Source organism: Dinoponera quadriceps, unplaced genomic scaffold, assembly GCF_001313825.1.
Source record: "Dinoponera quadriceps isolate SergipeBrazil2010 unplaced genomic scaffold, ASM131382v1 scaffold4133, whole genome shotgun sequence".
Classification (NCBI taxonomy): Eukaryota; Metazoa; Arthropoda; class Insecta; order Hymenoptera; family Formicidae; genus Dinoponera; species Dinoponera quadriceps.
The window spans coordinates 60,020-87,600 of NW_014558113.1; the positions used below are offsets into that span (position 1 = coordinate 60,020).

The 27,581-nt window shown below is 44.3% G+C and overlaps 2 protein-coding genes across 2 annotated transcripts; one reads left to right on the forward strand and one right to left on the reverse strand.

Annotated features, from left to right (window-relative positions):
• The first annotated feature begins 2,550 nt into the window (after positions 1-2,550).
• On the forward strand, positions 2,551-19,720 carry LOC106749639. The gene is made up of 16 exons (XM_014629306.1): positions 2,551-2,685; positions 3,822-4,060; positions 4,171-4,790; positions 5,233-5,999; positions 8,066-8,303; positions 10,063-10,117; positions 11,593-11,874; positions 12,020-12,322; positions 14,684-15,099; positions 15,757-15,969; positions 16,398-16,760; positions 16,875-16,992; positions 17,176-17,576; positions 17,842-18,060; positions 18,125-18,467; positions 19,434-19,720. The coding sequence occupies exons 1-16, from the start codon at positions 2,583-2,585 to the stop codon at positions 19,695-19,697; spliced, it is 4,944 nt and encodes a 1,647-aa protein (XP_014484792.1). The 5' UTR covers positions 2,551-2,582; the 3' UTR covers positions 19,698-19,720.
• A 3,223-nt stretch (positions 19,721-22,943) lies between these two features.
• On the reverse strand, positions 22,944-24,021 carry LOC106749640 (39S ribosomal protein L30, mitochondrial). Its single transcript, XM_014629308.1, has 4 exons — positions 23,858-24,021; positions 23,602-23,719; positions 23,365-23,494; positions 22,944-23,267 (listed from the first exon to the last, which is right to left on the reverse strand). The coding sequence occupies exons 2-4, from the start codon at positions 23,709-23,711 to the stop codon at positions 22,974-22,976; spliced, it is 534 nt and encodes a 177-aa protein (XP_014484794.1). The 5' UTR covers positions 23,712-23,719; positions 23,858-24,021; the 3' UTR covers positions 22,944-22,973.
• Positions 24,022-27,581: the final 3,560 nt, after the last annotated feature.

Below are 27,581 nucleotides of genomic sequence, written 5' to 3' on the forward strand. Positions count from 1 at the left end.
TATTCTAACAAAAAATTAATAACAATTATATATTTTGTAACGTGAGTATTATAGAGAAATTAGTAGTAGCAATTATACATTAAGCATTTTGTATGTAATATGCACATAAAATTCACACAGTAAAATGTTTCGTGTTAAAAACGGTCTACTGAAATTTTGTGCTACTTTAACCAAGTGAATTGAAATATATTGAAAAGTAATGTAACAAAATAAATATGTTAATTTAACCTTATATTTGCGCACTTTTTAATACGTTTCCCATATTAAAATAACATAAAAATTTTCGTGGACCGTTTTTGACACAAAGTTTTTTACTGTGCATTAACACTATATTAGCAATCACATATTATAAGAATACACTAATTATAATTATTTTACCATGTTGTTACAATGACAAATAACAAATCTCTTTTTCTCGGAGCATAAATATAAAAATCGAAATAAATTGAATTTCAATTTTCTTATTGTCGTCGTCCTTAATTTTTACCGAAACTGTGCAAGATCGTCATTATTGTCTTGGAGTTTCGTTACTCTCTTCCGTAATTGATGACAACGATAGCGTAACCGTGAATGAACCGTAAATCGAGTCGCGTTTAAGCATTATCGTAAAAAACGAGGCGAGTCTTTTTCTGGCGAAGCAGTCTGACGTCGTTTTCTCGCACTTTTTCTTCTCGACGCACTGGTCGTTTTCTTATATGTTACAACCTTATACAAGTTGAAAATATAAAAGTTACCACCTCACACGGTCGTTTGTTCACGAGACGCGCCGTATCGAAGATCGTCGGAGATCAAACGATAGCGCTCACACACAGGTGAACCATACAGTAGTTCCCCCTTCCTTATACGTATCGCACACAACAGTGAACTCCTAAGATTTATCGTGCACTCGTAATTACGATGCCGGGATCCTTGATTCCGTTTAATAGAACGCCATGGATATTCTAATCGAAACTATCGTAGTCGAAGCGAGACCTCAATGGGAAAGACTGCATTAGGATGCAGGTGGCACGTGCGCTCAAGTTAAACAATCCTGATCTATTATGTAGACTACTTCTCTTGGGTATTATTTATCCGCAATGATAGAACGACAATTTCCGAGTAGACAGCTCGATAACATTACGATACCTTTTGACGGTTTTCGTTATACCAAAATGTGTAATATTTTAGAAAATCATTTTTTCTTTCTCTCTCTCTCTCTCTCTCTCTCTCTCTCTATTTTTTCCTCCAGTTTTCGCATCGTTTTATGTTTCCAAAGTAAAATGGGATTTTTTGTTTTGAAAAAATATAAATTTATACGGAGTATTTGAGAGGACTACAAACAACAACTGCGAATATAAGTGAAACTTTTTCTTTGAACGAAAAATTAAAGAATAACATTGATATAACATCCAGTGATATTTCCACGATAATTTCTAACGTTAAACACAAGCACAGGGGCCTTTTTTATTATTTATATTTTACGAAATTATGACGTTCGTAGTCTATTTCTGTTCAAGTCTGCAATTCACAATGTTACTGTCTTTGTGCCCCTCCTGCACAGCGACACGCGAAGTCCTCCATTCAAGTGCGCCAGTACAACGTTAGGTGTACAATTTAGCGTACTACAATGTCGTGCAGTTGCAAACCGGAAACGAACGAAACAATACCTTATCGCAGGTGCAGTCTGGCTGTCGTGTTTACGTCGAACGACAAACTAGTGTCTGATTATGCAGACCGATGCCTTTCGTCGTCGCTTGTACCGTTTCGTCCGAGAAAGAAACTTGTCGCGACGGACGCATCCGGAGGGTTTTCAGCTATTCCGTGTGTCATTCCGTCCAACGCGAGCTCGTCGTCTTACGAACTTTTAAAGAGGTCATTCTGCGCCTTTCGAAATTCTCACAGAAGCTCGCCGGAAAACAGTCTCTTATCGCGATACAATTTTGTCTAAGTGCACGAAGAAAGAAAGAAAGAAAGAAAGAGAGAAAGAGAAAGAGAGAGAGGGAGAAAGAGAGAGAGAGGGGGGGAGGGGAGGAAAGAGGGAGACTCTTGAAATATACGTTGAGAGAAAGCGCCTTTGCCCGAACGTCACATAGCCGTCAGCTTCGGATACACTTCGACATCGGGGTTCCACCTAACGCTGGGCCGAACGCCCAGATACCAGATGGGACTCACCGCGTTTCACCACCATATGGGCAGGTGCCCGTTTTGCGAATGCCTAGGGTGATGGTGTCGCGACAGACACGTACGTATACACGTTTCTCGGAGAAACGCATGCGAGCGGACGAGCGAGCGCGCGAAAAAGTACAGGACTTGGGGTATACCCGTGTGCGCACGGGGGCATGGCAACAGCCTGTATGCAAATGAATGCATTTTTATACCTAGCTAGTACAATGCATGCCGCACTCCCTCCCTCCACTTTTTCCCCTTTCGACAAACCGTTAAAAGTGAAAACCTGCTGCTACTGCTAGTGCTGCTGCCGCTGTCGCTCTCTTACGCATCGTCACCGCCAGACGCGATGCTTGTGCGATTTTCAGGTTGTTTCAAGGGAGTTCCTTTCAGGGTCAGGATCGGGATCAGGGTTGCGGGATCTGCCGCTTGACCGGATGCGTTGCGAGATGTATGCCGCGTCTTCCCACCGCACGAATCCTCGTATGAGAATTTCGTTCGGAGTGCTCGTGGAATTCGAACTCCCCGCGCAAAAGAAACGTTGATTATCGAATTTTTTTCCACTTTCAAAATTGGACTCGGCGAATCCGACTTCGCGCAAAGTGGAAGGTGAATTGGAAAAAAAAAAGTGGTAAAAACGGTCGATGTTTCGGTATTCTTGTCATCGGGGGAAATCGAGCCCAAATCGGAATAAATCGCAATATCCGCGAAAATATCGAGCGTCGGTTGCAGTATCTCCGATTGGGAGCTGCCAAGCTGGATCGCATCGGCGAGAAAGGCTCCCGAAATCAATTCAGTGACCATGGAACCTGTGCTCACATGCGATCTAATCGAATCAACGATTTCACGAGTCAGGGGCTGCATGCGCAGCAGCGCCGCGTCACCGAGCGAAACAATAATTCGGCCCGTTCGCTCCGCCACATTCTTTTTTGTCACCCGTCGCGCTTGCCCGATTTTTTTTCCTCTCACGTCGTTGACCACAACGAAATTACCTTCGGCGACGCTTCGCTCCGTAGAACAAGAAGGAAATAGAGAGACAGAGAAAGAGCGAATAGGTGAAAGAGTAGAAGAGAAGGAGAGGAACATTGGCGTTAGTTTTTAAGGGCCATTTAAAGGATCGTTAAGCATGGCTCTAGCTAAGTGCTAACTCGAGAAACCGTCTCTCAGGTGTGGCATGGCTTTCACCTGTTTCGCTATTTCCCGTATGACGCGACAGGTGCAAGTTTCTCTATGTTTCTCTCTTTCTTTCTCTCTCTTCCTCTCGATCTCGTCACGACGACATTTCCTGTCGCCTGTTTTGTGTATCGTGCACGTCTCTCCCTACGTAATTAAACAGGAGCGAAGAACGAAGTAAACAGTTAGATGTAACATACGAGATTATGAGATAAAAGAGAACCAGAAGGCGGGAAAAGTTGGCGGGGCGGTAATGATTGTTTCATGTATCTATAGATTTATCTCATGTGTCTATAGATTTTCCGGGAGAAAAGATATATATGAGAAGATAAACTTGGGAACGTTTAAAAAAGAAATAACCGAGACAATTCGTTATATTTGAATGTTTTAGAATGAATATTTTTTGGAATGAATATTCTGGAATTCAATGAGTCCAATTTACTCTTTTTTTCTAATCTACTCTCTCGTCGATCTCATTGTAATACTAGTTTTTCTTCCAACAGAAATGCTGAAGTGGACGGTCTCGAGATCGTTGTCGACGACAAGCTCAACACCACACGGCCCGCCCACCTTGAATAAGGCACCTCGCAGGCCTTTCCGAGACTTGTCGAACACACCACCAACTTCTGCTACCCGAAGCAAACAGGTATCCGCTCAGAATGTGTCGAACGCGTCCAAGACGACACCGGCGCGACGGAGAAGATGCAGAAGTCACGGGGCCGACTTGAGGACATATTTTCAGGTAACAGTGGGCGAAAATTCGAAAAAACCCTCCACAGGTAGGGCGAATTTTCGTTCGTTGGCGTCGATCGGAACTTGGTCTGAAAACGAGTCGTTCGATCGGCTTTTTAGGCAACAAAGCCGCACTCGAGGCCGAACAAACGCCAATCCATGTCGCAAAACGGGGTTGAAAATTCCTCGACTACCGAGAGCTTCTACCAAAGCACGCCGAGGGTGGACACCGATATCGGGCCGCTTATGTTCTGTCCGGCCGGAGGCAAGTGCTCCACCGCTCTCACCCTGCCGACGGACCCGGCGCTCTTCATGAACAGCCGAGCCAGGAATTTCCAGAGCGACAACGAACTGCCGCAGAATGTGGTAAACGAAGCGCGCGCCAATCTGCAGTCGCACGTGTCCGACTTCTTTCAGCAGATCTCGATGGCGACCAGCCCCGAGGATGTGATGGAGGCGGACTCGATGCCCCTGGGCAAACCCAAGGTCTGCTCCCACAGCGTCGAGCAGAAAACGAGGCATGTGAGGACGCCGTATTTGCCGAAGTTGGCGAAGATCACGAAGATCCATGCGCGATGCAAGACGCCGTATCACACCAAGCTCGCGCAAGCGATCAGCCCCTTCAAGCAGAGGACGCAGGGACAGACGCCGCTGGTCGGCAAGCTGTCGAGTCTGACCATAGACCAGGATTTGCCGAAATACGAGAACATGGATAACACCGTGACGGAGGTGCTGCACAGGTGAGTGGTGAGACGACGCATCGGGATTTGGTCATTCGTAGAGGAAAGATTTTAATGTGCGCATTGAACTTACACGAAAGTGCGAGCAGGAGGTGCGAAGGGACGTGAGAAAAGTTCGAGAAAATTGTAAGTAACTTAAGAGTGATCGTTCGGGAAAGTATATAATGAAAATTTCGCTTTAAATCTGAAGCTCAAAGTTAATATCTCAGATTAATCAATGAGATATTTCCTTCGTGTAAGTAAACGTTTACTGGTATGTGTTAAAACAGTTCTAACGAGTATTAAATTTATAATATTGAGAATACCAAAATCTTAATGTTTTATAAAACATTTACCGAACAAAAGATTGAAATCAAAACACTGATTTTCCTCGATAGAAAGGAAGCATAACACATATATATATATATATATTTAAAGATTAAATACGAAATCATATATGCAGAGAACAGGAAGTGAACTTCGGCAGCAGGACTGTGGCGGAGATTCTGCTGGGCGACGCGGAGGAAAGGAGCAAGATCCTGGAGGGCTCCTGCGAACAGCAGTCGGACACGAAGACGATGGACCATACGTACGAGACTATCGCGGAGCAGGACGAGGCGGTGGCGGAGGAGGAATCGCCGGCGCGTAACGACAGCTCTATATCATCGGCGAGCCAACTGCTCGACGACCCTTCGCCGGTCTCCTGGGCATTCACGTCGCCTTTAAACGACTTGGAGGGCGAGTTCACGCTGAAGAGGCAACGCGGCATCCGTAGGAAACGTCAGCGAAAGGACGGCGAGCAGTCAGTGAGCGGTAAACGTGCGAAAAGAACGTGCAGTCTGCTCGCGACGGACAAGCAGGACGCGCTGGTCGAGGCGGTCAACCCGAACGTGAAGAAGCTCGCGTTAGAGACGGATCTGGACTCCACCTTGGACGAGAGACACGTACCGGCTCTGAAGACGTCCTTCTGCGGGGCGAACGATCGCAAAGAAGCAGACGTCAGCAGGAAGACTAGAAGTTCCTGGGACTTGGACAGTCCCAAATCGTCCATGATGGACGACCTGCACAGTCCGAAGTCGTTCTCTGTGTCCACCACTCCGGAGGTGCCGCTGATCGCAACTGTTCGACGCTGCTTGAAGTTCAGCCCGGAAGGCGAGCTGTTGAGGTCCAATTGCCGCGGCTCGATCGAGATCGAGTGCTCTCTCGTGGCGGAACAAATACACGTGCGAGGTGAGTCTGAGCGGTTCGAAAAGAAATGTTCATTGCGTCGACGCGACAGAAGCGGCCGCGGAAAGAGCTGGCAGATGTTATGCGACGCATCTCGCGACGATTCCGTCGGTTATTCGCGGGGCGGTTCGGCGTCCCCGTACACCCTTGCGGTCGCGCGCGGCCACGAGACATGCGCCAGTTACGTGTGACGAGGGGGGGGATGTTTCGGGGGTGGTCGGCACTTCGCGAGGCACCACACTGTGCCAGTAACCTACAGACCCTCCCGGCGGCTTGATTCTGGTTAGTAGGCTCACACCCGGCATCGATCACTTCGTCGTCCTTGCGTAAACAACCGTGATCTTGTCTCTCGCCGTTCACGAGGACGACACTCTGTCCTCGTTCTGCCTCGGCTCATCCTGCCGGTTTCTCCTTCCACCTTCGCGCGTCCGGTGCGCGAAAGGCGTCGCGCACAGTTCCTGCCGCATTCGGCCGACGCAACGCTCGCGGACGCGAGATCGCTTCCGCAGGATCAGCACGAGTCGATCGAGGTCTTCGACTCGTCCCGCGGGAGCCATTCTTGCCGTGGCTTCGCCTCCAGCTTCTTACGACCGTCTGTCGTCCGTGATCTGCCTCGGTGTGTTCACGAGGGTGAGTCGACGGGAGTGCGGGGTGAATTCGAGCGCTCGACGTCGATACGGTTTACACCGGGAACGCGCTCGCGGTATTTACGTTCTATACTAACTCCCGAGCGTGTAAACAAGTCCGGCTCGGCTGCAGCTTCCTCGTGACGATCGAGGAGCTTCTCGTGATCCCGCGGGGAGAAATGCCTGAGTCGGAATAGCGCGTGCCGCGAATTCACCCTACTCGTCGGCTTGCGGAGCCAGTGAACGAATGCTGCATCGGCCAGACGTCCTCGGGCGCAAGTAGTGCGTGCCGTGGTACAGTCAGCCGTAAGAGCGAGCCGGGAGCGTCGATTCTCCGGGATTCCTTTTGCCCGCAGTGCCGTCGCACCTCTGCGAAATTTGCCTCGAATGCAGAAATTCGGCAAATATATTTTACACCGTTGCACATGGGTCTCTCTCTCTTGTGTTTACCTTTCCTTTCTCAACTCGAATCGAATTCAGTCCTCGCGAAGTCAATTGAACAAATTTCGCGAAGTATCTTTATGTTTATATCGCCGAGTAACGCCGAAATTATACAAAGAAAGACGGCGACGAGAAAAGTAGTATACGTTAAATAACGACGAGGCGACTGAAATGAGAAAAAACTGAGACGGGCTCAATCCGGAGTAACATGCAGCGGAGTTTACCGAGGGTCAGCGAGCAAATGAAACCGGCGATGAAATATGGCGCACGTGTTTAAGTACTGCACACGCTATAAACGTCCTCGACATTCTCTTGCTCTTTCGGAAAATGCCGATTCTACTGCCGATAAAGTCCGAATGAGTCGACCGGGTGGACGACGGTATAGTGAGGGGGCATGAACAATTCCTCAGGAAATAAGGCCGAGGTCCTACAAGGACTCTCGAAGAACCACCGAGGTGGTTACGACATCAGGGTCAATTCTAGACGTCTCTCGTCGGAATGTAATATATATCTTGTATGTACATTGCTCCAGAATTCTTAATTATGGAGAACACGCGCATACATACACGCACGGAAAGATATTTGGTAACATAAACAGAACACACGACCTCATACGACATCAAATTATTATCTCATTGAAAAATTCTGCATAACGGTCTACTGAAATTTTTCTGTTATTTTAACATATGAATATATTAAAAACTACACAGATATATATTAAATTAATATATTCACCTTGTTAAAGTAGCACAAACATTTCAGTGTACCGTTATTTACACAAAATTGTTTACTACACTCAATCTCACAACTTCCACGACTAGAATAGAACCTTTCTACACGCTGGATCGGTCAATGCAAAGAGACGTCAAGAGTGAGTTCTCACTTTCAACGTCTTTGCAACAAAGAGAGCGGCATCTCTTTTGTAATGCAGAGATAATAAGAAATATTAGTCTCATTTTTCTCACATGACACTTTCGAATACGATTCTCATTTCATGCACAGTGATAAGGTGCAAGGACCTGAGGCGAGCGTACGAGGGGCCGGTGCATGCATATGTGAAGGCGAGCTTGAAGAACACTAGCGGCGAAGGAATCGTGAAGAGGACCGCGGTCCACCGTGCTACGCCGAACCCGGTGTTCCGCGAGACCCTGATATTACCTTGTCCGGCGTACAACAGTCATTGCACCGGCAGGCCCACGTCCTTGGATATCGCCGTCTGGCACCGGGATCGTCGTGCGAGGTGAGCATGCTCCGCAGAGATATGAGGGAGAAGGAGAGAAAGAGAGAGAGGCACACGGCTGCCGGGGGATTCTGATTAAGTTCGTAAATCTCGCGATAAACTTGCCGGCAAATTTATCGCTTCGCGCCGCGCTACTCGCGGATTTATTTGTCCATATGTCGAGCGTCACGGAGCTCGCTTGGCGGGCGACGTTGTAATGTATAAACCGGTGCAAGAAACACGACAAGGAGACGATAAAATCTACCTGGGCGAATAAAAGCCACAGTTTAGGAAACAGGTTGTCCCCGATCGATGAAGGTCGAGCGACTAATCGCTCCCGCTAATGCTCGTTCAGCTAATCGTAATAGTCCGGAGGTCGCGGGTAGAGACGTTAACGAAATTAAGTTCGCGGCCGGCGAAATCAGTCGTGTTTAATTCGTCCCGATAAAGTCTCGCAAATGATACGTCGTTAACTCGAGCGGGGCTTAACAGGCGCGTGATGCCCCGTACCGTGCACGAGATAGCGATCTCTCGGGTTGAGGTGTGCCGAGGCAGCGTGGGAAAACCTCGTGAAATTTGTAAACCGGGCACGAATCACGATATCCGGAAGAGCCGAGGAATTGATGCCGGCGGACCATCGAATTTATCGGTCGCGTTTTCCTATCTTTCACGGTTACCGGCTACATTACCGATTACACACTCGCGTGTCCGTAAATCCACGTTTATTTGGAACCCGCCATCCCACTATTGCCATCGCCGACGACGACGACGACGACCGATCGTTCATTCTCGACTGCTTATGTTTATTTTTACGGGTATTCATAGGCCGATACTTTCCGGCCTCGCTGGAGGAAAAGCGCGTTCCTCTCCCGCGTTCGCTCGATATTCGATCGATAATCGACCCGTCCTTCCTCCACTTCAGCTTGTTTATTCGTCGAATTGTCCCCGGTCGAAACAGAGTCAACCTAATTTTAAGCTGCTCCGAGAGCACACACAGACACTTCTTCGACAGGAATAATCACTTGAATTTACTCCAGCTCTCGCGTCCTGCGAAATTATAGAAAGTTGCGCTAATATTTCTTTAACAAAAGTTTATAAGACGAAATTTTGATGTGTAGACCGAAAGAATTTTTCTTGTATATTTTCTGCACTGGGATATTTTCCCATGAAGGTCAAAAAACGATGTTTATTCGAACAAATAAAAATTTTCCTAGTTTTCGATGCTTTTTCACTTTAGTCAAGTTGATTTAATTACGAAACTATTTCAAGTTGGTCGTTGAAATGTTAAACGAAACCATTCTGATAGTGAAAGTTCGACGTGCTCATATAAAAATTCCTCCGATATTTATTCTGTGTAACAAGTGTAAAAAATTGAAAAAAGATATAGAAATGTGCGAGAAGAGAAAAAATGGCGCATTTCTGAACACCGCGCGTCTTCTCAGTCGTCTCTCTTTCTCTCTCTCTCTCTCTCTCGGTCCATTCTTCTTCCGAATATCTAAACTAATTTCTGGGCATCCGCGAGGGTTCCCTTTGCGGTAGGAGGGGAATCGATTCTCCAGGATCATGCGCACCACGTTCACCACGTGCGACTCTTCGCGTTCCCCCTTTTCACCCTCTATCCCTATTCGACATTACGGTCACACTGTATATACACGCTCACATCTCGCGAATAGACGGTACACTCGTGCGTCATATGAGCACCGTACGTCCACACGTTTACGCGGTTTTCACTCCGAAAAGCGAGAATTCACGTGTGCTTCCCTTTCCGCTTGTGTTTCAGACGTAGCGAGCTGCTGGGCTGCATGACTCTTCCCCTGCCTCTCTCCCAAGATAAGGTAAATATCGCGAAACTTTGAGCATTTATTCGAGACGCTCGATCGAGAGACAGCCGTCTTCGATTTGCCTTTCGAGTGTGTACGCGCGCTATATCCAGATGTCTGCTAAAGTTTGCTGCTACGTTAACTTCCAAATATTGAAGAGACATCTGAAAAGCTACCCTTCCTTCCTTCCTTCCTTTCTCCTTTTTCCCGTTTTTACTGTAAATTGTTAAAGAGAGTGCTCCGTGCCTTGAGCTCTCGAGGACAGCGTGTGCGTTGTGACTTGAAATATTTATTCGAGACGTTTGTCGTCGACTTATTTTAAATATATCACGTTACCGAATACGTCCACAAGTCTACCAAAGTTCGCTGCTGCTTTAATCCTCGAATACTCAAACATTCGTAAAGTCTTTCGGCCATCAGTTACCAAAAAAAACATCTTTATCCAAAATGAAATATATTGAAATTTAAATATTTTCTATTTGCCCGAGCCTCCGAATAAATAAATTTATTGTATAAAATTATATTAATAGTTTATGTATTATAAAATATACAATAACATGCAAATTAATCTTTTAAGGCCTACACATCAATCCCATTGGAGTAAAATATTATAATTTATAAAATCGTCTTAAAGTACGATTTTCTGAATATACAATTATATATATTAGGCATTTAAGATATAAAAATAAAAAAATATTAAAATTATTTTGTTTAAAAAATATTTATTTTCCTTTTATATTTTTCAATCAAAATTTTTATAAATAAATTATACTCGAGTTTTTCCACAAATAACTTGATATAAATCCGAGCGTCAACGATTGCTCTACGTGCAATATATTGCATATATTGGCCTTTAGCTGAAAAATATTTCACGGTTTTGGACGGAAAATATAGTTTCATTTTGGATGGATTGATAATATCATATCGACAAAACTATTACTTTGCCAACAGATGAAATTTAGCGGGGACCCAAATTAACGTACATTATTATGTACGCCTTAAAGGATTATGATAAATAGATAATGTAGATGTGATTTTCAAATGAATAGTTCGTAGTAACAGATTCCGAGGACTCGGTTTTTTTTCTAACTCGGGATATCGATGGATAACGATGGATATCGATGGATTGCTCTCACAATATCGATGACCCGGAATGTTCTGCCTTCGTATCAGGATTAAGCGGATTATCCGCATCGTACATACATTATCCGATCACTTGGCTTAATCACTCGAGCGATATCCTAAATATCTTAAAACAAGAATTTCACGGAAATCGTCTCGGAGCTCCTAGTATAATTCGTCAACTTGAAATTCTCGGTGAATTTGGAATGAATTTGTGCATGTTTATCGCAACATTTATCTCCAATGCTTCGTATCCGAATATCTCGACGATTTATATTTGAGCTCGAAGATAAGTAAGATACTAGACGTATCTCTTCGGATTGTTTTACGATTTTTTATGACTAAACGCGAGGACACGATTCCGACAGGAAGCGACATGGCATCCCCTCGAAGCCGGATCCGTCCGAAACGCGAACACTCCTTTCGCGGGTGTACCTCAGGACTGCGTCGTGTCGCCGCCGCTATCCAAGGACGGCGAGCCAGATAATAACAACTCGGGAACGGATGATTTGATGTACCTGAGGCATTTGGAGCTAGAGCCGATCGATCCTCTGACGGGTTTACCATTACATCCGGGTTTCACAGCAAGGGGCGGCAGGACGCCTTGTACTGTCACGAGAAGGCTGATAAGGCAAACCTCGGTTACCCAGGTATGTAATTATCACGGGAGGAAGCTAACGTATCGTGTCACTAATCGTACACGATGTCTACAATAAGTACGACTCAATGATCTATTATTGCAACATGCACGAGACAAAGTGGCTAACAGCGCTTCGTTCGTTTTGTTTTCGACAGATCCCATGGGGATTCTCGTTGTCGTGGGGCAGACCGCCTCGGGTGGAGCGCGTGGACCCGGGAAGTCCCGCGGAGCGCTCCGGGCTGCGGCCAGGCGATCACGTCGTGTTCGTCGAGACGACGAACGTCGTGACGAGGCCACGGGACGAGATCTTGGGCCTCATACAAGCCGCTACAAATCAGTTGGTGCTGGAAGTGTATCGCAAGGGTGGCTACTCGTCCAGCCACAACAGGCCCAGCTCGGTCAACGCCACTCTTCAGTCCGCCGCCGGCAGCCAACATGCGGTTACGTTCAGCGCCGAGGTCGGTAACGGCGTCCTCGTGTGAGAGTCTTAGCCGTATTAACGTGAATGACGGTACACACACTCGTCGGTGTCACTTTTCTTCGACTCGAAGTACCATCGTCATTTATCGTATCATCGATGGCACCATATCGTTCTCGAATTGGCGGACGGAATTGATCAACGAGGTTATTGCGGACGAGAAACGCGTCCGGAAGATTCAACATCGATCGATATCAGCTTCCCCCGACAGTTATACTCGAGCGATATTGACCAGCCATCGAAAATATCGTTAATATGGTGAAGACTACCGATCAGATTCGCTATTCAGGCGTAATGGCGTGGATTCGCGTGAATCTGACGAGAAATTGGATGAAAACGGAGATATCGTTAACTCTTTCAACCCCTTGCGAAATCATTGTTACTCGAGGTGAACGTTGTAAAATAAAATTGAAGGGTTTAGTGTAAATGATATGTTAGGACTCGTCTAAAGCTTTAACTTTATTTCAAATAAGTTGTTTCGTCTATACGTAAATTTTATATTTATTGAAAAGTGAGATTCCCTATCTCAACTTTAAAGAGACGGTACGCAAAACTTTCGTCACCTCTTTCGACTTTCTGCGAATACTCGTTTCTCAGTTAATGTTAAAAGAAACGGGGCTGAAAGGGTTAAAGAACTTTCTGTCGGAGTGGAATCGCATTTACTGATAAATGCGTCGAATGTTCAATAACAACGTGAAATAATTTTGTCTTACAGAAAGAGAAGATATATATACGTATATTTTTTTTTCTTTTTTTTAATGGCTATAATCAATATGCTGAATTACGTCGTCTCTAAGTGTTAATGCTGTTTTACGAAACTATAAATCTCGTATGAATTTGCAAACGCGCGTCTGATAGTACAGGTTTTTCAGCCGTGAGTATCGTTGCAGTTTTGCAAACCTTATTTTAAACAATCAAAGGCAGAGAGAGAGAGAGAGAGAGAGAGGCAGAAGTATGTGTGATAATATATACGGCTCAAGTGACGCAATAGTACAAAGCGTATCTAGCCGCGTTATAGAATTTGAACCTGTCCAATGTTATCTCTTCGGACATAATTGGAAATGCTTCGAGTCACGGAATTTTCTCACACTTAGGATTGTAGAGCGATTCATTTTGTTCTCACGGATAGAAGTAGCATATGGGAGGTCGAGAGACATAATTGAAAATGCGAAACTTCGATGTTTTCACGAACAAGTTTTCTCGACGGAAGTATACGAATTTGTTAGGCGCGTTATCAGCTTTCAGTTTTCACGTCACAAAGATAGGGACACGCGTCACATCTTCATGGATTCGATTTTTATCTAATTACATTAGAAATATAATCTCGTAAAATATATATACGTATTTGTTCGATGATACACGACGTGACAAGTCGCGGAAGCTCACGCTATGCGACGAGAGCGTGTCCTTATGTCGAGACGTTGCGTGCCACGATGGCGTATCGGGCGCGTTATTCTTTCGAGCTTATTTTCTTCGTTCTACTCCGAGAAATCGTGCGAAAAACGTGCCGCGTGTAAAATTCATCCTCCCATTTTTAAAAGTTAAAAGAATTATTAAGGTTCCGTTTGTCCGCCGAAGAGTTCCAGAGTTCTCTTCGGAAAGCGAGCGAAACTGCAATAATTTCTTGGAAATTTTGGAAAAGTAGGATCAATTGCACACGAGATAGTGGTGTATCGCGCTTGTATATTGTTTTCTTTTATTTCTCATCTTCACTTCCCATGTATTTTATTTCTACGAGCGTGTAGTGTATAGCGTGCGCATCTCTCGCGTGGGATGTCGTTTAAATTATGATTATGCGGTTATGTTTTGTACCTTGATCAGGTTGCTCTTTTTTGTTGTCAACAAGTTTTGTTTCCAATCATGTGTTCTGTTTATTTATTACACCTTTCATCCGCCCTTCCTTTGTGCGCGCTTTTAAACCACCATATATTTGTACAGATTTTTTCGTCTGATCATTGCTTTTGATTTAATACACAATCAGAATTGTGGAAATTAATTTTTTTGTTAATCTTGGAAGTGTTAAAAAACATTCATCACCTTCCGATATAATTTCGGCTTCACATTGCATATTTCGAACTACAAACGTAACGAAATAAGAAAATATCGGATAAAATTGGAAATTATTTTCCGGATAATTCCCGTTGACGGTATTTCAGTTAAAAGCTATCTTTTCTATCTTTTCGTACGCCATCGATCGTAAGACGTGCATTAAAAGCGGCTCACTCAAAGAGACCGTATATTCCTTTTACTAAATCGTGAGAATTACCTAAACGCGCTCGATGAATTATTTCGACCCGTCGCTCGTGAAAGCCGTCCAATTTTTTGCGATTCGCACGAGCAGATCTTCCCGAACCTGGCACCTGACGCACCGCCCGAGGAAGAATTAACCGTGCGGGAGAGCAGGTACTGGGGGATCCTGAAGAGCGGCCATACACGTTTCATGGCCCCGCTGAACGAACGGCGCGATGTTCTGACGGCGGCGGACTACCTGATCCTCTTCCAGAACCTGGACGAGCTTCTGAAGCTATCCGAGGAAATCAGAGACGAGGGCGGCGGTGTCGACAGCTATCTCTGCAGAGTTCCTAAAATCACAGCTGCCTACCGAAGATACCTCAGTGGCCTACAACGTGCCTGCTGCCTGTTGGTCGCTCTTAGACGAAACACGGCCTTCGCTAAGCTGGTCTGCGAGCCTGCCGTGCCGCAAAAACGCCGCCCCGATCTCACCGGGGTGCTACTTCAACCCTTAGAGCATTACAGGTTGGCGCGTTTACGCTAATTGACTGTGTTTCCTACCGGGGAGCGACTGCCTAAATCAGTTTTCAATCAGTTTTTACTAACGAATATCTCACGATGTCGAACCATGCGAAATTCCGGTTAATGAATAATTGAACAATTTATCGGAAAAACGATGTGCAAAATTATTATTTGTCTTTCCTTGTCAGCACTGTAATCATGATCACTTTTCGATCGAGATGTAATGCATATTTGCAGATACTGTTATCTTAAAAAGGACTTTTCGTTGGAAAAGCAACAAAAGAACTATTTTAAATCTCAATATTCAAACATGCTCTTGTGAAAATATATTTTTAGCTAAAGATAGAAAACCTTATTAAGCATAAACTGCTTGACTCTTACGGAAATTATCATTAATTCCGTAATAATAATAATGGTGTAATTTTGTTAGAAACTCTACTGCATGATTAAAGAGACATTAAATTGCGTCTCTTAAATTTGTTTCCCTTAAATTAGAAATATCATAAAAGCTAAACTGCATCACGTACAATTTGGAAAATTGGAAATTGCAATTACACGGAGGCTTTGTCAAAGTTAGTCGAGGAAAAAGCAATCTCACGGCACTCGTAGCGTCGGAAAAGTGAAAACCGTACCGTTTTCGTAGTAAATTCGTGCTTACAGAGAAATGACGAGATTGTTGGGCCAGGCGTCTCCGCGAAATTGCCAGCAAGCGAGAGACTTGGCCCACGGCTATAGAGAAGCTACGGCTAACGCGGGTGTCATGGAGCCGCCGCGAGATACTGGAAGACCGTTGCTGAGTTTGCAGGAAGTGGAATCTCGACTGGTGTTCGCGAGATGCAAACCGTTCACTTTAGCGATGCCGGGGAGACAATGGTGAGTGTCATTAAAAACGAACTATACATTGCGCTTATTATTCATTCACCTATAATTTCAATCGATCAATTTACGATTAAATCGAAATCATTGAAATTACGTTAAAATACAAAATTGTAAATAATTATTTTTCACTATAATATACAGAATAAGGCAATAATTGTAACTACTTTAAAAACATCTCCGAAAAATAAAAATATTTTATTAACGGCTAAATGAAGATAAAAAAATTTGAACATTTACAGAAGATGTTCAAAACGATGGCCATTGATGTCAATGTGATTTCTGTTGGATACATTTTTCTCCTACTCTCATATCTCGAAGAGGTTCAAAGTGACAATAGTTTATTGCCTCATCCTGTATATTAATAATTGTTTACAGATTTGGTCTAAATTACGATGATTTCGAAAGATTTGAACGCGTTTCAGGCTCTTCGGCGGCGCCCTCGCCAAGGTGGAAGGTCGAGCGCGTCTGCAGCCGTCTTGGGCGCTGCTGTTGACCGACCTTCTGGTGTTCGCGCGAGTATCGAGGGATCGCGTGCTCTTTGTCACCGAAGAGCCCTTACGACTATCCAGCATCGCCGAGGCGTGCTTTATCGTGCGAAAGAGGCCGACGGAGTTCCGACTGCAGGTCGCCATAAACGCGAACGGTAACGCGGAGAACGGTCACGCGGAAGCGGTGAACAGCGGCGGCTGCAGTCCCCACAGTCGTCCCCGAAGACGCGTTCTCGTTCTCCGTGCGCCCAGCCCAGAGCTCAAGGCAGTTTGGCACAATCTTCTTCAGCGACAAATGTGAGTGGCGGATCGCACGTGATATATCTCGCGGAATGTCGCTGCGCAAAACGGGACACACAGACGGATATGTCGCATCCGAAGTAGTATTCACGCGTACGGTTTTCATTCTAGCATCTATGTGAATACAGGCTGTGGCTCGGATACACAGGCGACACAGGACAGCCCCGAGGAAAGTCCGATCGTTGGTAGTAATTTCGTCGCAACCAGGGAGCCGACGGATAGTCCGCAGGTGAGTGAAAGATCACACACGGTGCTACGACGGCGACAAATATAAGCCCGGGAGTTTATCGCAAAATATCGATGAAACGAGAGAAAATCTTATTTGTCGGGAGAATTTGATCAGATTCTTTTCGAAGAGCGGCTCGATTTTCCAAAGTTGTACCGCCTGACTTCTAAAATCGACGCGCGACAGGTCGTAAGGGAACCTCGACAGGTCGACGAGGAAGAGAAGGAGTCGCACTCCGGCGAGAGCCTGGAAGCGATCTTAAAGAGTTCGCGAGAGAATAATCACTTGGCGCAGTGGGTGCGCAATTCGCATCAGATCCCGCCGCCGGATCACGAAGGCTCTCTCGAGGAGTGGACGGCCGAAGAACTGGCGGCTAGGGCGCCTCGAGAGAGCAATAGCCGGCCGATTCAGGACACCGTGACGGAGGAGATCGTCACGGCGAATTCCGACGTGGAGCAACAGAGCACAGCGTCGAGCGCCAGTCTGAGCACCGTTAAGTCGAACAGCATGACGCGGAAAAATGGCAGTCACATGTCTTCGAAGGAGAACTCAACGAGCTCCATCAGCATCTGCCGAAGGTGCCACAGGTAATTAATGCGCAATTAATACTTCATTAAACATGTTACCCGGCGTGATTGTTACAGTAAAATCTCGAATTTATCTCGGTACAAATTATCAGAAAATTAACACATCGAGTTTCTTTTCGTTCATCACGCAGCGCACACCCATACGCACGCACGCACGCAAACGTGATAGGGATAAGAAAATGATTTTCCTGTGATAATGAGATCAACGTAAGAAAATATAATTTGCTTACTCTAGGAAATAATGACCTGTGATGGATCATTGCAGATCGGGATGTCCTACGCCTCCGTTGACGAGAGACCCGTTTTCACCGTTGCCGAAGATCTCGGTCCTACCACCAACGCCGGATCTTTGCACGAGACACAGATTGCGAAACGGCCTGCACGACAGTCCGGGACGTAACAGTCCCAGTTACACGCCAGCGGATGGTAATACCGAGGACGGTAGCGAAGACGACCTCGATTGTGACGGAGAACCTCCTTACAGGTAACGTTAAGCTATCGGAACTGTTCTAATCAACGCTCCTACGTAACGACCTGTTCTCGCGCAGAGCCTTGAGGCGATTTGGCACAATGAGTAGTTTGGATCAAGATGACGAGCTGGACGAACAAGGGGACGACGATAACAGGGACTTGGAATCGCCGCCGTCTGGCTTGAGAGCGTGGACCGCTCGAGCGAGTAACTACGTCGTCAGCAAGATGGTTCTTTTGGAGCAACTCGGCGAGAATGTCGGCGGTTACCTGCTTCATCCACCGGTACCGCCAGAAAGGACCGAGTTTTCCTTGGACCCGAACGATGAAGAGGGTACCACGTCCGGAGCGACTTCGGGCGACGACATATGGGGCACGCCAACCTCTGGCGGGCCGGATGACGAGAGCTTCACCGCCAATTCGGTAATAACGTTTGCGACCGTTGACATCGATTCGCATCTTAAAATGATAGCTTGGAGGTTTGCACAATGAATCGTCACTGCGACGGATTTCACCGCGTATCGAGCGTTCACGATTCGCGCAGTTGAATTCTCTCTGTGTTTCTTTTCATTCGATGATTATAACATCTACTTTCGGCAGATCTTTTGATAGAAAGTTGAATGGAAAGAATTTTCCTGAGTTCCTCTCTGAGTTGAGCGCCGTGTAGACTTTTGGTGAAAGCCACTTGTGCTAAAAATTATAGTTTCTATTGTACCGAGAGTAAGCGTCGTCGTAAACGCAAAGGATGACCGCTCGATACGCGTCACTACATTTTTATGATAAGCTTGCTTGCGTGAACGACTTTTAGCCATTGACTGATTCGCTTAACTCGCACTCCGCGTGAATGTGAAAATCACGATCGTGTTCTTTATATTATGATTTGCAAAAAGTCCGCTTCAGAATTCTACGAGGTCTTTGCGACCTTATTTATCATCTGGAAGACTGTAGCTCGTACATGCTCCCCTATCGCTAAATGGTACGGTCAATATATTATTATCCGTGATAACATCGAAATCGCAAACTTAGAAAATTATTCCTAACAATTAGACGCACTTGGCGCTAATTATGGGGTACGGGTGCATTAGCATAAGGATTTGTCGATACAATAATTGACAATCATAAATTTTCACTCAGCTGGGGATATAAATTCCAATTGATTAATATGCACAATGATGAATTAATTGGCATGGCAAAATGATCAATTAGAATCGATCATAAGAAGTACAGTTTCTTCGCTTCTACCACGAGGTCTCCGCGGTGGTCTCGATACCCGACACGAGACGCGGCCCGACAAGATAGCCCATAAGCTTCGCACGCCTCTGCATGACAACGCTTGCCCTCTGTTTTTGCCAAAGAATCACTAGCCCGAGCTGTGCCTGACTTCCCTAGCCGCCGCCGAACGGCACCGGCAGCAGCAGCGGCGCGGGGGGCGGCGAGGACAATTACGGTTTGAACTTGTCGGCGGAGGACGACGGCGACCAGGAGTCCGAGAACGAGGACTGTCCGCTGCCGGAGCTGAGCATGGACCAGCTGCTGGGTGGCGGTAGTCTGAGCTCGCTGCGCTGTTACCTGGGCAGGCGGCGGCTGGAGCCGCTGCCCGAGGAGGAGGACTCGCCGGGTAGCGGAGGCAAGCACCAGGTCGGATGGTGGTGACAGCGGTTTCAAACGACGACCTCCTCGGCCAAGGGCGTCCTCGGCGGCAGCGCGGAGGAGCGCGATCGCATCTTCGCCAAGCTCAGCCAGGAGGACGAGGAATTCCGCCGGAAGATCGTCGACCTGCACCGCAAGCTGTCGGACGTGGACGACGCGGCGTGCGCCGCGGCAGCGGCTGCCTCCTCCTTGGACTCGCGGACCTCCGACAAGGAAGCCGAACGCCTCCGCGAGCTGGAGTCGGTGGCGAGGCGAGCCGAGGAGACCAGCTCCCGCAACGCCGAGAAGATGAACGCCGAGAGGCGGCGAGAGGTGCTGCTGCAGCGGGAGGGCACCGTCGAAGCGGCCGACAAGAGGAGACACCGAGGCAGAAAGCAAATCGAGCAATTTCTGCAGCGAAGATCGAGAAGGCTGGAGGAGGAGATCGACGAGCAGAACGGCGGGAGTTCATCCGGCGCCGCCGCCACCACCAGCGAGACGAACTTCCTCAACAGGCTGAGAATCAAGAGACGGAGTATGAAGCTGTTGAGCTTCCTGAGCGGCAAAGCGGCGGACAGATCGCAGGAGGAGAGGGCGGCGCGACTCTTGCGAATGTACATGCCGGAGAAGGGCACCAGGGCGCAAAACACGATTTCCATTCATCATACATCGAGGGACCGGCGCTTCTGGAAGCTGCGCAGTCGAAGACGAACCAGTTCCGCGTAGATTCGCGGGGCTTTCGGCGCGGAACGCTCGCGGAGCGACGGATTATCCGTGGGTGGACGGCGTGCACGGAGGCGATCGCGCGCCAACGTCATCATCGGAGGTATCGTTTCTCGACGAGGAGATCGCGACGACGTCACGGCTCGTCGTTAGGATTACGAGAGAGGAACGTAATTAACGGTTAATTTTATACGAAGTTCCGAACACAAGTAAATTAAGTTATACGTCATGTGTACAGTTTGGAGAAGTGTTATTAATATATCTGATATATCTGATATTAAAGTGTTATTAATATATCTGATATATCTGATATTAACGTATTATTAATATATCTGATATATCTGATATTAATATATCGTGCTGGCTCCGACACAATATCGGGAGACGATTGATGAAATCGATGAATATTAACGGTAGACAAATTTATGATTGGTAAAGTCACGTTTCTCTTAAAAATAAAATTTAAATTTTCAAAAGATGTATTTTCTCTCTCTCTCTCTCTCTCTTTTCGCTATTCAAAGATGTCTCGGTATTGAATTGGAGCAGCTGTGTATTGAAATATTGATATGTCAACATTAATGTTGTGAATTTTGAAAGAAGCGTTAATAATAATTAATATGTCGGAATATATTAATAACGTCAACTCGGCAGGACCGGTGTAGCGACACAGTGACGAATGTGACGAGTGATAGTCATCGAAAGGATCAGGATTAGCTGTAAAAGATACATCCAGATGTGTGTGCGTGCTGAAGATTATCAGGTACGGTGAAGGATTACTCATGTACACCTCAAAAAAGTGCACTCACGAAGTGCTAATACGACCTTAAGCCACGGGTAAGCTGTCGCTCACAAATTCACACGCTAACAATAAAGAAAGACAAGCGCAAAGGAAGGGGGGAATCGAAAGAGGACGGCGATCACTGTCTCTCCGTTACTAGGACTTCCAAAAACGTTCGAAAGCGTTATACCCGAGACTTTTTGAATTCCGCTCGAGCATATACGAGGCCGAAATTGTTTTCATAGAACGGTAGTGGAATATGAATAGCGACGTTAGATTTAACTATAGTTCCAAACTTAGTACACTTCTTAGTAACGCCAAAAGAGTAAACGTCACCAGCCCTTCGTCGACGGTGACAAGAGACGGTTTGCAGGATTAGAATTCGAGTACAGTTTTGAGGATGTAAGAACCGCACTATTAGAGTGCTCGTTGAATCTCGGATGGACAGGTGACGTCCTCTGGATACGGCCTAGCGGATCGTTTTCGGATTATTGAGAACTGAATTTCGGACTGTCACGAAACTGATCGATCGGCGCGAAATTGGAGCGTCTCGTTCACATATTCTAGACTCTTTATGAACTTCGTTTTTCTTTTCTTTTTTGGAACACTGTATCTCTAGGTAGGTCCGCACGACTGACCCAAAGCGGCACTATCTTTCACTTATTATACGGGATGTCCCGCAACGAGGTCTCGACAGCTCGATCTTAAATGGTATTGGATTAATTGTGAATCAAAGAGATTAAATAAATACGAGCCGGTTTTGAGGCGATTATAACGTACAATACTAATGCAGTCGTGAATTTAATCAAATTTAATTTCATATATACATACTTACACAAGCTTCTATTATCATTATCATTATTATAGTCGATATTACGTGAGAAAATAAAACAATTTTAGAAATTAAATTAAATTAAATTCGAGATTACGTTATTACTAGTACGTGTGACAGCTGTTAATCAAAGTATTATAAAAATACACAAATGAACCGAATCGTACTTGCAAAAGATGAAATTTATCGCATTGTAAAATTATTTCTTCCCATGTGCTCGAAAATATTCAGAGTTCCTCTATCCGACTCATATTTATTTGAATTTTTCGATTAAACGTGAATTGAAGAAACATACAATTGAGCCAATGGTATCTCGTTGCGATACATCGTGTAGATCTTGCTCTCGCGTACGACGCGTCCCAGATCCACCGGGCTTCCAGCCATAGACTTCCCGATCATATTGGAGACATAATTGGATTTTTGGAACATTTGTTGTAACTCTTATTCATTTTCAACATTGAGTATCTCGTCGACATAAGCCTCAGGTTAAATTTTCGTCAAGAGACAAAGTCAAGTTGAAATCAATTCGAGAATCTTACTATATACCCGGGGATACACACGGGACAGAGATAAATACGATAAAACACAGAAATTTTAACATTATTGTTAGTAGGTTGTAAACCGGTCGATCGACCGCATACGCAAAATATAAATAAACTATATTATTTGTTCAATCGTTTCTCCTTTGTAACCTCTTAAAGCGCAAAGTTATTCGTTACTTTCATATCACATATTTTCATATTACGGGATGTACTTATAAAAAATATATCGATCATATATGATACTTTTTAATACATTTATTATATAGAGATATTATATAGAGATACTATTTTAAAGCTTTTTGTAAAGGCTAAAACAGTTTCAGTTTTATCATTATAACGGAATTATTTCAAACTGAAAATTTTTTAGTTTATATCAATATCAACAAAGTCGACAATTTGATTAATAACTACATTATTTATTTCATTCAATTGTACACAAGACCATATGATAACCACTTGAGTCTCAATTTTTCAGATATAAGATTGCGATTTAGCTTCTTCGGACTATTAACAAACTCATCCGTAGCTTCATAACGTGCAGGATCTACTTTTGGTACAATATAAAATGTACCATTTTCATGTAAATATGTACCATTCAAGTCATCCTCAGTTGGCAATTTGTCGGGTAATTTTATGGGAGTGACTTTCACTAAATGCTTTACTGACCATAACATGGCACATATTTCTGGTGTGTTCTTAACGATTACTGGTCCTTTTTCCTGTTGGAGAGAATGATAATTAAGCAAATAAAGAATATTATATATAAAAAATATTATAACAAATATTATTCTATTCATTGCCAAGAATTTGAATTACCAATCTTGGAATACCCAAGTGTTTCTCAAGTATATTCTTCTCCCAGTAAGGGTTACCCTTAAAAGGTTTCACTCGTGTAACCATTAAAAGTTTAGTTGGTATGATAGGCGGATCAACATGATTCGGATGCCTGTAAATATATTTTAATGAATGTCCACAGCAATAGATATTATCGTAAAACTGATTAATCGCACAGGTTTGAAATGCATATACACGCTCCAACATAACCTTACGCACCTTGGATAATATATAATATGGCCATATCTTATACCCTTTGGCTTCCAAGCTCTCGGCTGCGCCGCATAATGACGTACAAAAGTCAAGAAGACATTCATTCGAGATGCCATATTTCAACCTGAAAGTTAATCAATTAAAAAGAAACGAGTACGTAAACTCGTAAACTCGCACAGGTTAGAAATAACCTCTTTTAAAATACGAATCGATATTATTACAGCACATCGTTCACATCATACTGCTTGATAATTATAATTACCTTAGAGTTACTCAATGAGGTACTCAATGAGATACTCAACTATTCGTAGAAATTACTTTATTCTTTCCTTCACAATTAGTCAGAATAACTCACTTTCACGCAGAGTTCATTTATACTCAAACTGCTTCACATATTCAGATTTCTACACGACTGTTGTGTGGCGCCAGCTGCCGGTAAGAGTCGAGACAAAATTGTCACAGACGTATTAGCGAAACCGCCAAAAAGATCCTGCTTTACCGACCAGGAAATTAACCTTTCTTCGGCCAACATCGTCGACGAGAGTTGGCTGAATGTCGATTATTAAATTTTCGGAAAAAAAATCTTTGGTCTCGCCGAATCTCTCAAACTTATTTCGACCATTATTTCCGGGTAATACGCTTTCTGCTCGATATTCCGTAATATCGGTCGCATCATACCTAATCTGAAGTCACGGACGAAATATACAGGACTCGATACGTACAAGTCGCGCGGACGTGCTCTATCTATCGCAGCGTCTGTTTTATTGTTATTATTTACCGGTGCTGGTTTCTTCGGCGCCTGGAAGTAAAAAGTGACCTCAAACTCCGGATTGCCCTGATTACGCAGCGATCGCACGGCACTTTGTTCGGTAACAAGCCTGGGAATATTCGCGACGACGAACGCGAGACTCGTTCGCGGCAAAGCGGAAACAAGAGAGAGCGATTCGAACTTTAAGCCGCTGTAATGGCGACCAGCGACTCAGCTTGTATTTATTTAGACAATACAACGTCTAAAACGTTGGGACGTGAGACGTCTGGGAGACATCTTTAAGGCATTTTAAAAATATTTGTAAATAAAATGTCTGACAAAAACATCTCTAATGTGTCTTTTAGACGTCTTATGTCCTGACTTTAGACGTTATGTTGACTGGCTACTTCCAACGGTCGCTTCGAAGTTCCGAAACGCGTTTCGTGCACAACGGTCGGCATCGCGTCGATCAACAGTCGTCGACCGTAATTAGTACGTGTTTCTTCGTTGAATTCGTGTCTACGCGAGCGAGTATCCGGAATTATGGAATAGGCGAGAGCAGAATCCAGGATCGAGATCAGAACACGGCAGTAATTACGCAGCGACAACGACACATCGTCCAGTGAACGAATTCATGTTTGCACATGATGCTTTCCCGACTCGAAGGGGCGTCTAATGAAAAAATATGCTCGACGAACACGCGCAAGATAGGTAACACTTGATTTCCAATCGTTGATAACATTCATTAGAGTTTGGTGAGATCGTTTTTAAACTTGCTCGGAAGCAAAACGATCACTATATGCGGCACGGAGTTAGCGTTAACACGTTCATTGCCAATCACGCGATATCGCGTGATGCGAGTTATCACCAAATGGCCGATCACGCGTTATCGCGTTATAGATATTTACAGTATATAAATCCTATTTACATAATAATAAAAGCATAAATAATATATTAACTTATTTTGAGCACGATAAAAACTAAATAAAAAAATGAAAAAATACGAAATTCCAATTTTCAGCTTGACAATGAACGTGTTAAGGATCGTCGACATTGGAGGTGGTAACACTGCGAAGTAAGGAGTAAGAGAGTTTTCTTAGCGGAATAAAGAGTAACACCGAAAGTAAGCGAAATTCCCATTCCCTATTCCTTATTGCCTTATTACAAATCAATCCTCTACTCCTTACTTAATACTGCTTACTTCCAATGTAGACGATCCTTTAGTCGTCACGATATAGCATTTCGTACGTTACGACGAGGCTTGTTGCTTGCACTTTTTGCACTTTCGTATTTAGAACGAGACGGACGCATATATTCGAACGCTAAAAAAAGCAAGAGCGAGGAAGTTGAATGCGAAAAATACAAGCAACATGAATAAACCTAATATTAATAAATGACGAGGTCCCAAAAACGCTGCTGAAGTATAACGGGTGTTACGTATTGGCTTTCAGTTTCGTCAAACGCCTAAAAGATGTGGGTTCGCACTATACTAATACCTGTTTCTATTAATATCTCGATTAAAGCTTAACCTGAGTTTGCTTTGTCTGAAGATGGTTTAAACACGGATTAAAGTTTAATCGACGTTGGTAGAAACGGACATAAAAATTAAATATAACAATTAATTGTTAAATAAAGAGTTAAATGTAATAATAATTATTCATTGCACAAGTGACCTCCAATTTTATTTGATCGTATCCTATGCATGATATAAGCGCCACTATGATGCGCTATAATCGATCGAATCGTCGATCGTATATCGGCAACATACAATAATAAAAACGATCGAGATTTTATTCGAGCTGAATTTAACGACGTCGGCGAACAGGCGGAAACGTCCCGGCGACGTGAATTTATTGAAAACGTTCCTCATTCCGACGCAGGAAAGGTCAATATTACCGCTCGATCAGCGGTTTCGATATTTATATTCCTTAAAAAAAAAAAAGAAAAAAATACCTGCAGCTATTTCCATCAATTTTTTCTATACATCAACTATGCAATTTTTATTATATATCGGCAGTTTACGCAGAGGAAAAAAATTTAGTAGAGAAAAATGTATTCGTATTTACAGAAAAATAAACAAGCAAGTAACATTGGTATATTTTTCAGCAGACATGCACGTTTTGCGAGTTTTTAAATAAAAAATATAAATTTATTGAAATTAGCATGCGTTGTGCCGCCAAGCGAACAATTAATGCGAACATATTCCATTTTCCAATGGTAATACAAACGTTTACGTTACTATTTGCGCCATTCGCACGTTAAGATACCGTAATTATTTCTGCGTTAATAATCTCATCGTTTGCGTGTGAAAATTTCCCGATTGTTGTTTTTGTACGTTAACATCGTATACATAATGCTCGTATAATTTCAGGACGAGCTTTTGCAATTTCAATGGAATGAAAACTCACAGAACGACGGCGGCGGCAGCGGAGGCGGCCACCGGTTTTCGCGAAGAAAAAACAACTTCGATCGTTGGGTAGCGGAGATGCGAAATATCCTGCAGCGGTAAGTCGAACTTCAAAACTTCCTCATAGAAACTCATTTCCACGAGAGCGATGGAACGTCTTAGGGACGAGTAGAGGACGGGGGGGGGGGGGGGGAAAAAAAAAAGGAAAAAAGNCAGGTGCGAAGGTACTTGGCGCGCACAGGAAACGCGCGCATCTGCGTTTCGTTGTATCACTTAATGAACTGCATATTATACGAAGAAGAGAGAAAGAGCGAGAGAATATATCTCATCGCGTTCTCATCATAGTTAATTCTTTAACATCTAGTGCAATGATGGATCACGCTGTCATTTGGAATCTTACGTAACTCTCTAAATGTAGTGGAGTAAGTCTCTTGAAATGGAGTCTCATTCAAAATAAGTGAAATGTGGTAGTATTTTTACTCGAAGCGACAGTGAAAATACTGCCACTCAAAATCGCAAGATAAATGTTTCACTCAATATGTTCCTGTGACGATGGAGTACATCAGATTCACGTTTCAATTTTGAACGAAAATATGCACTGCGACGATTCAGGGTAAAGAATACATTCTATACGAATGAAAAGTCGCTTGAATTCGAGCGACTCAGTGGTCACTATTTTGTGAAGAAAATTTCATTTCAAGAAATTTAGAAAGTTTACATTATGTTTACGTTGGAAGTAAGCATGCTGATGCTACGCGATAAAAGATATCATGTTGCAAATGGTCCATTTTTGTGTTATTTTAATACGGGGAATATATTAAAAAGTACACA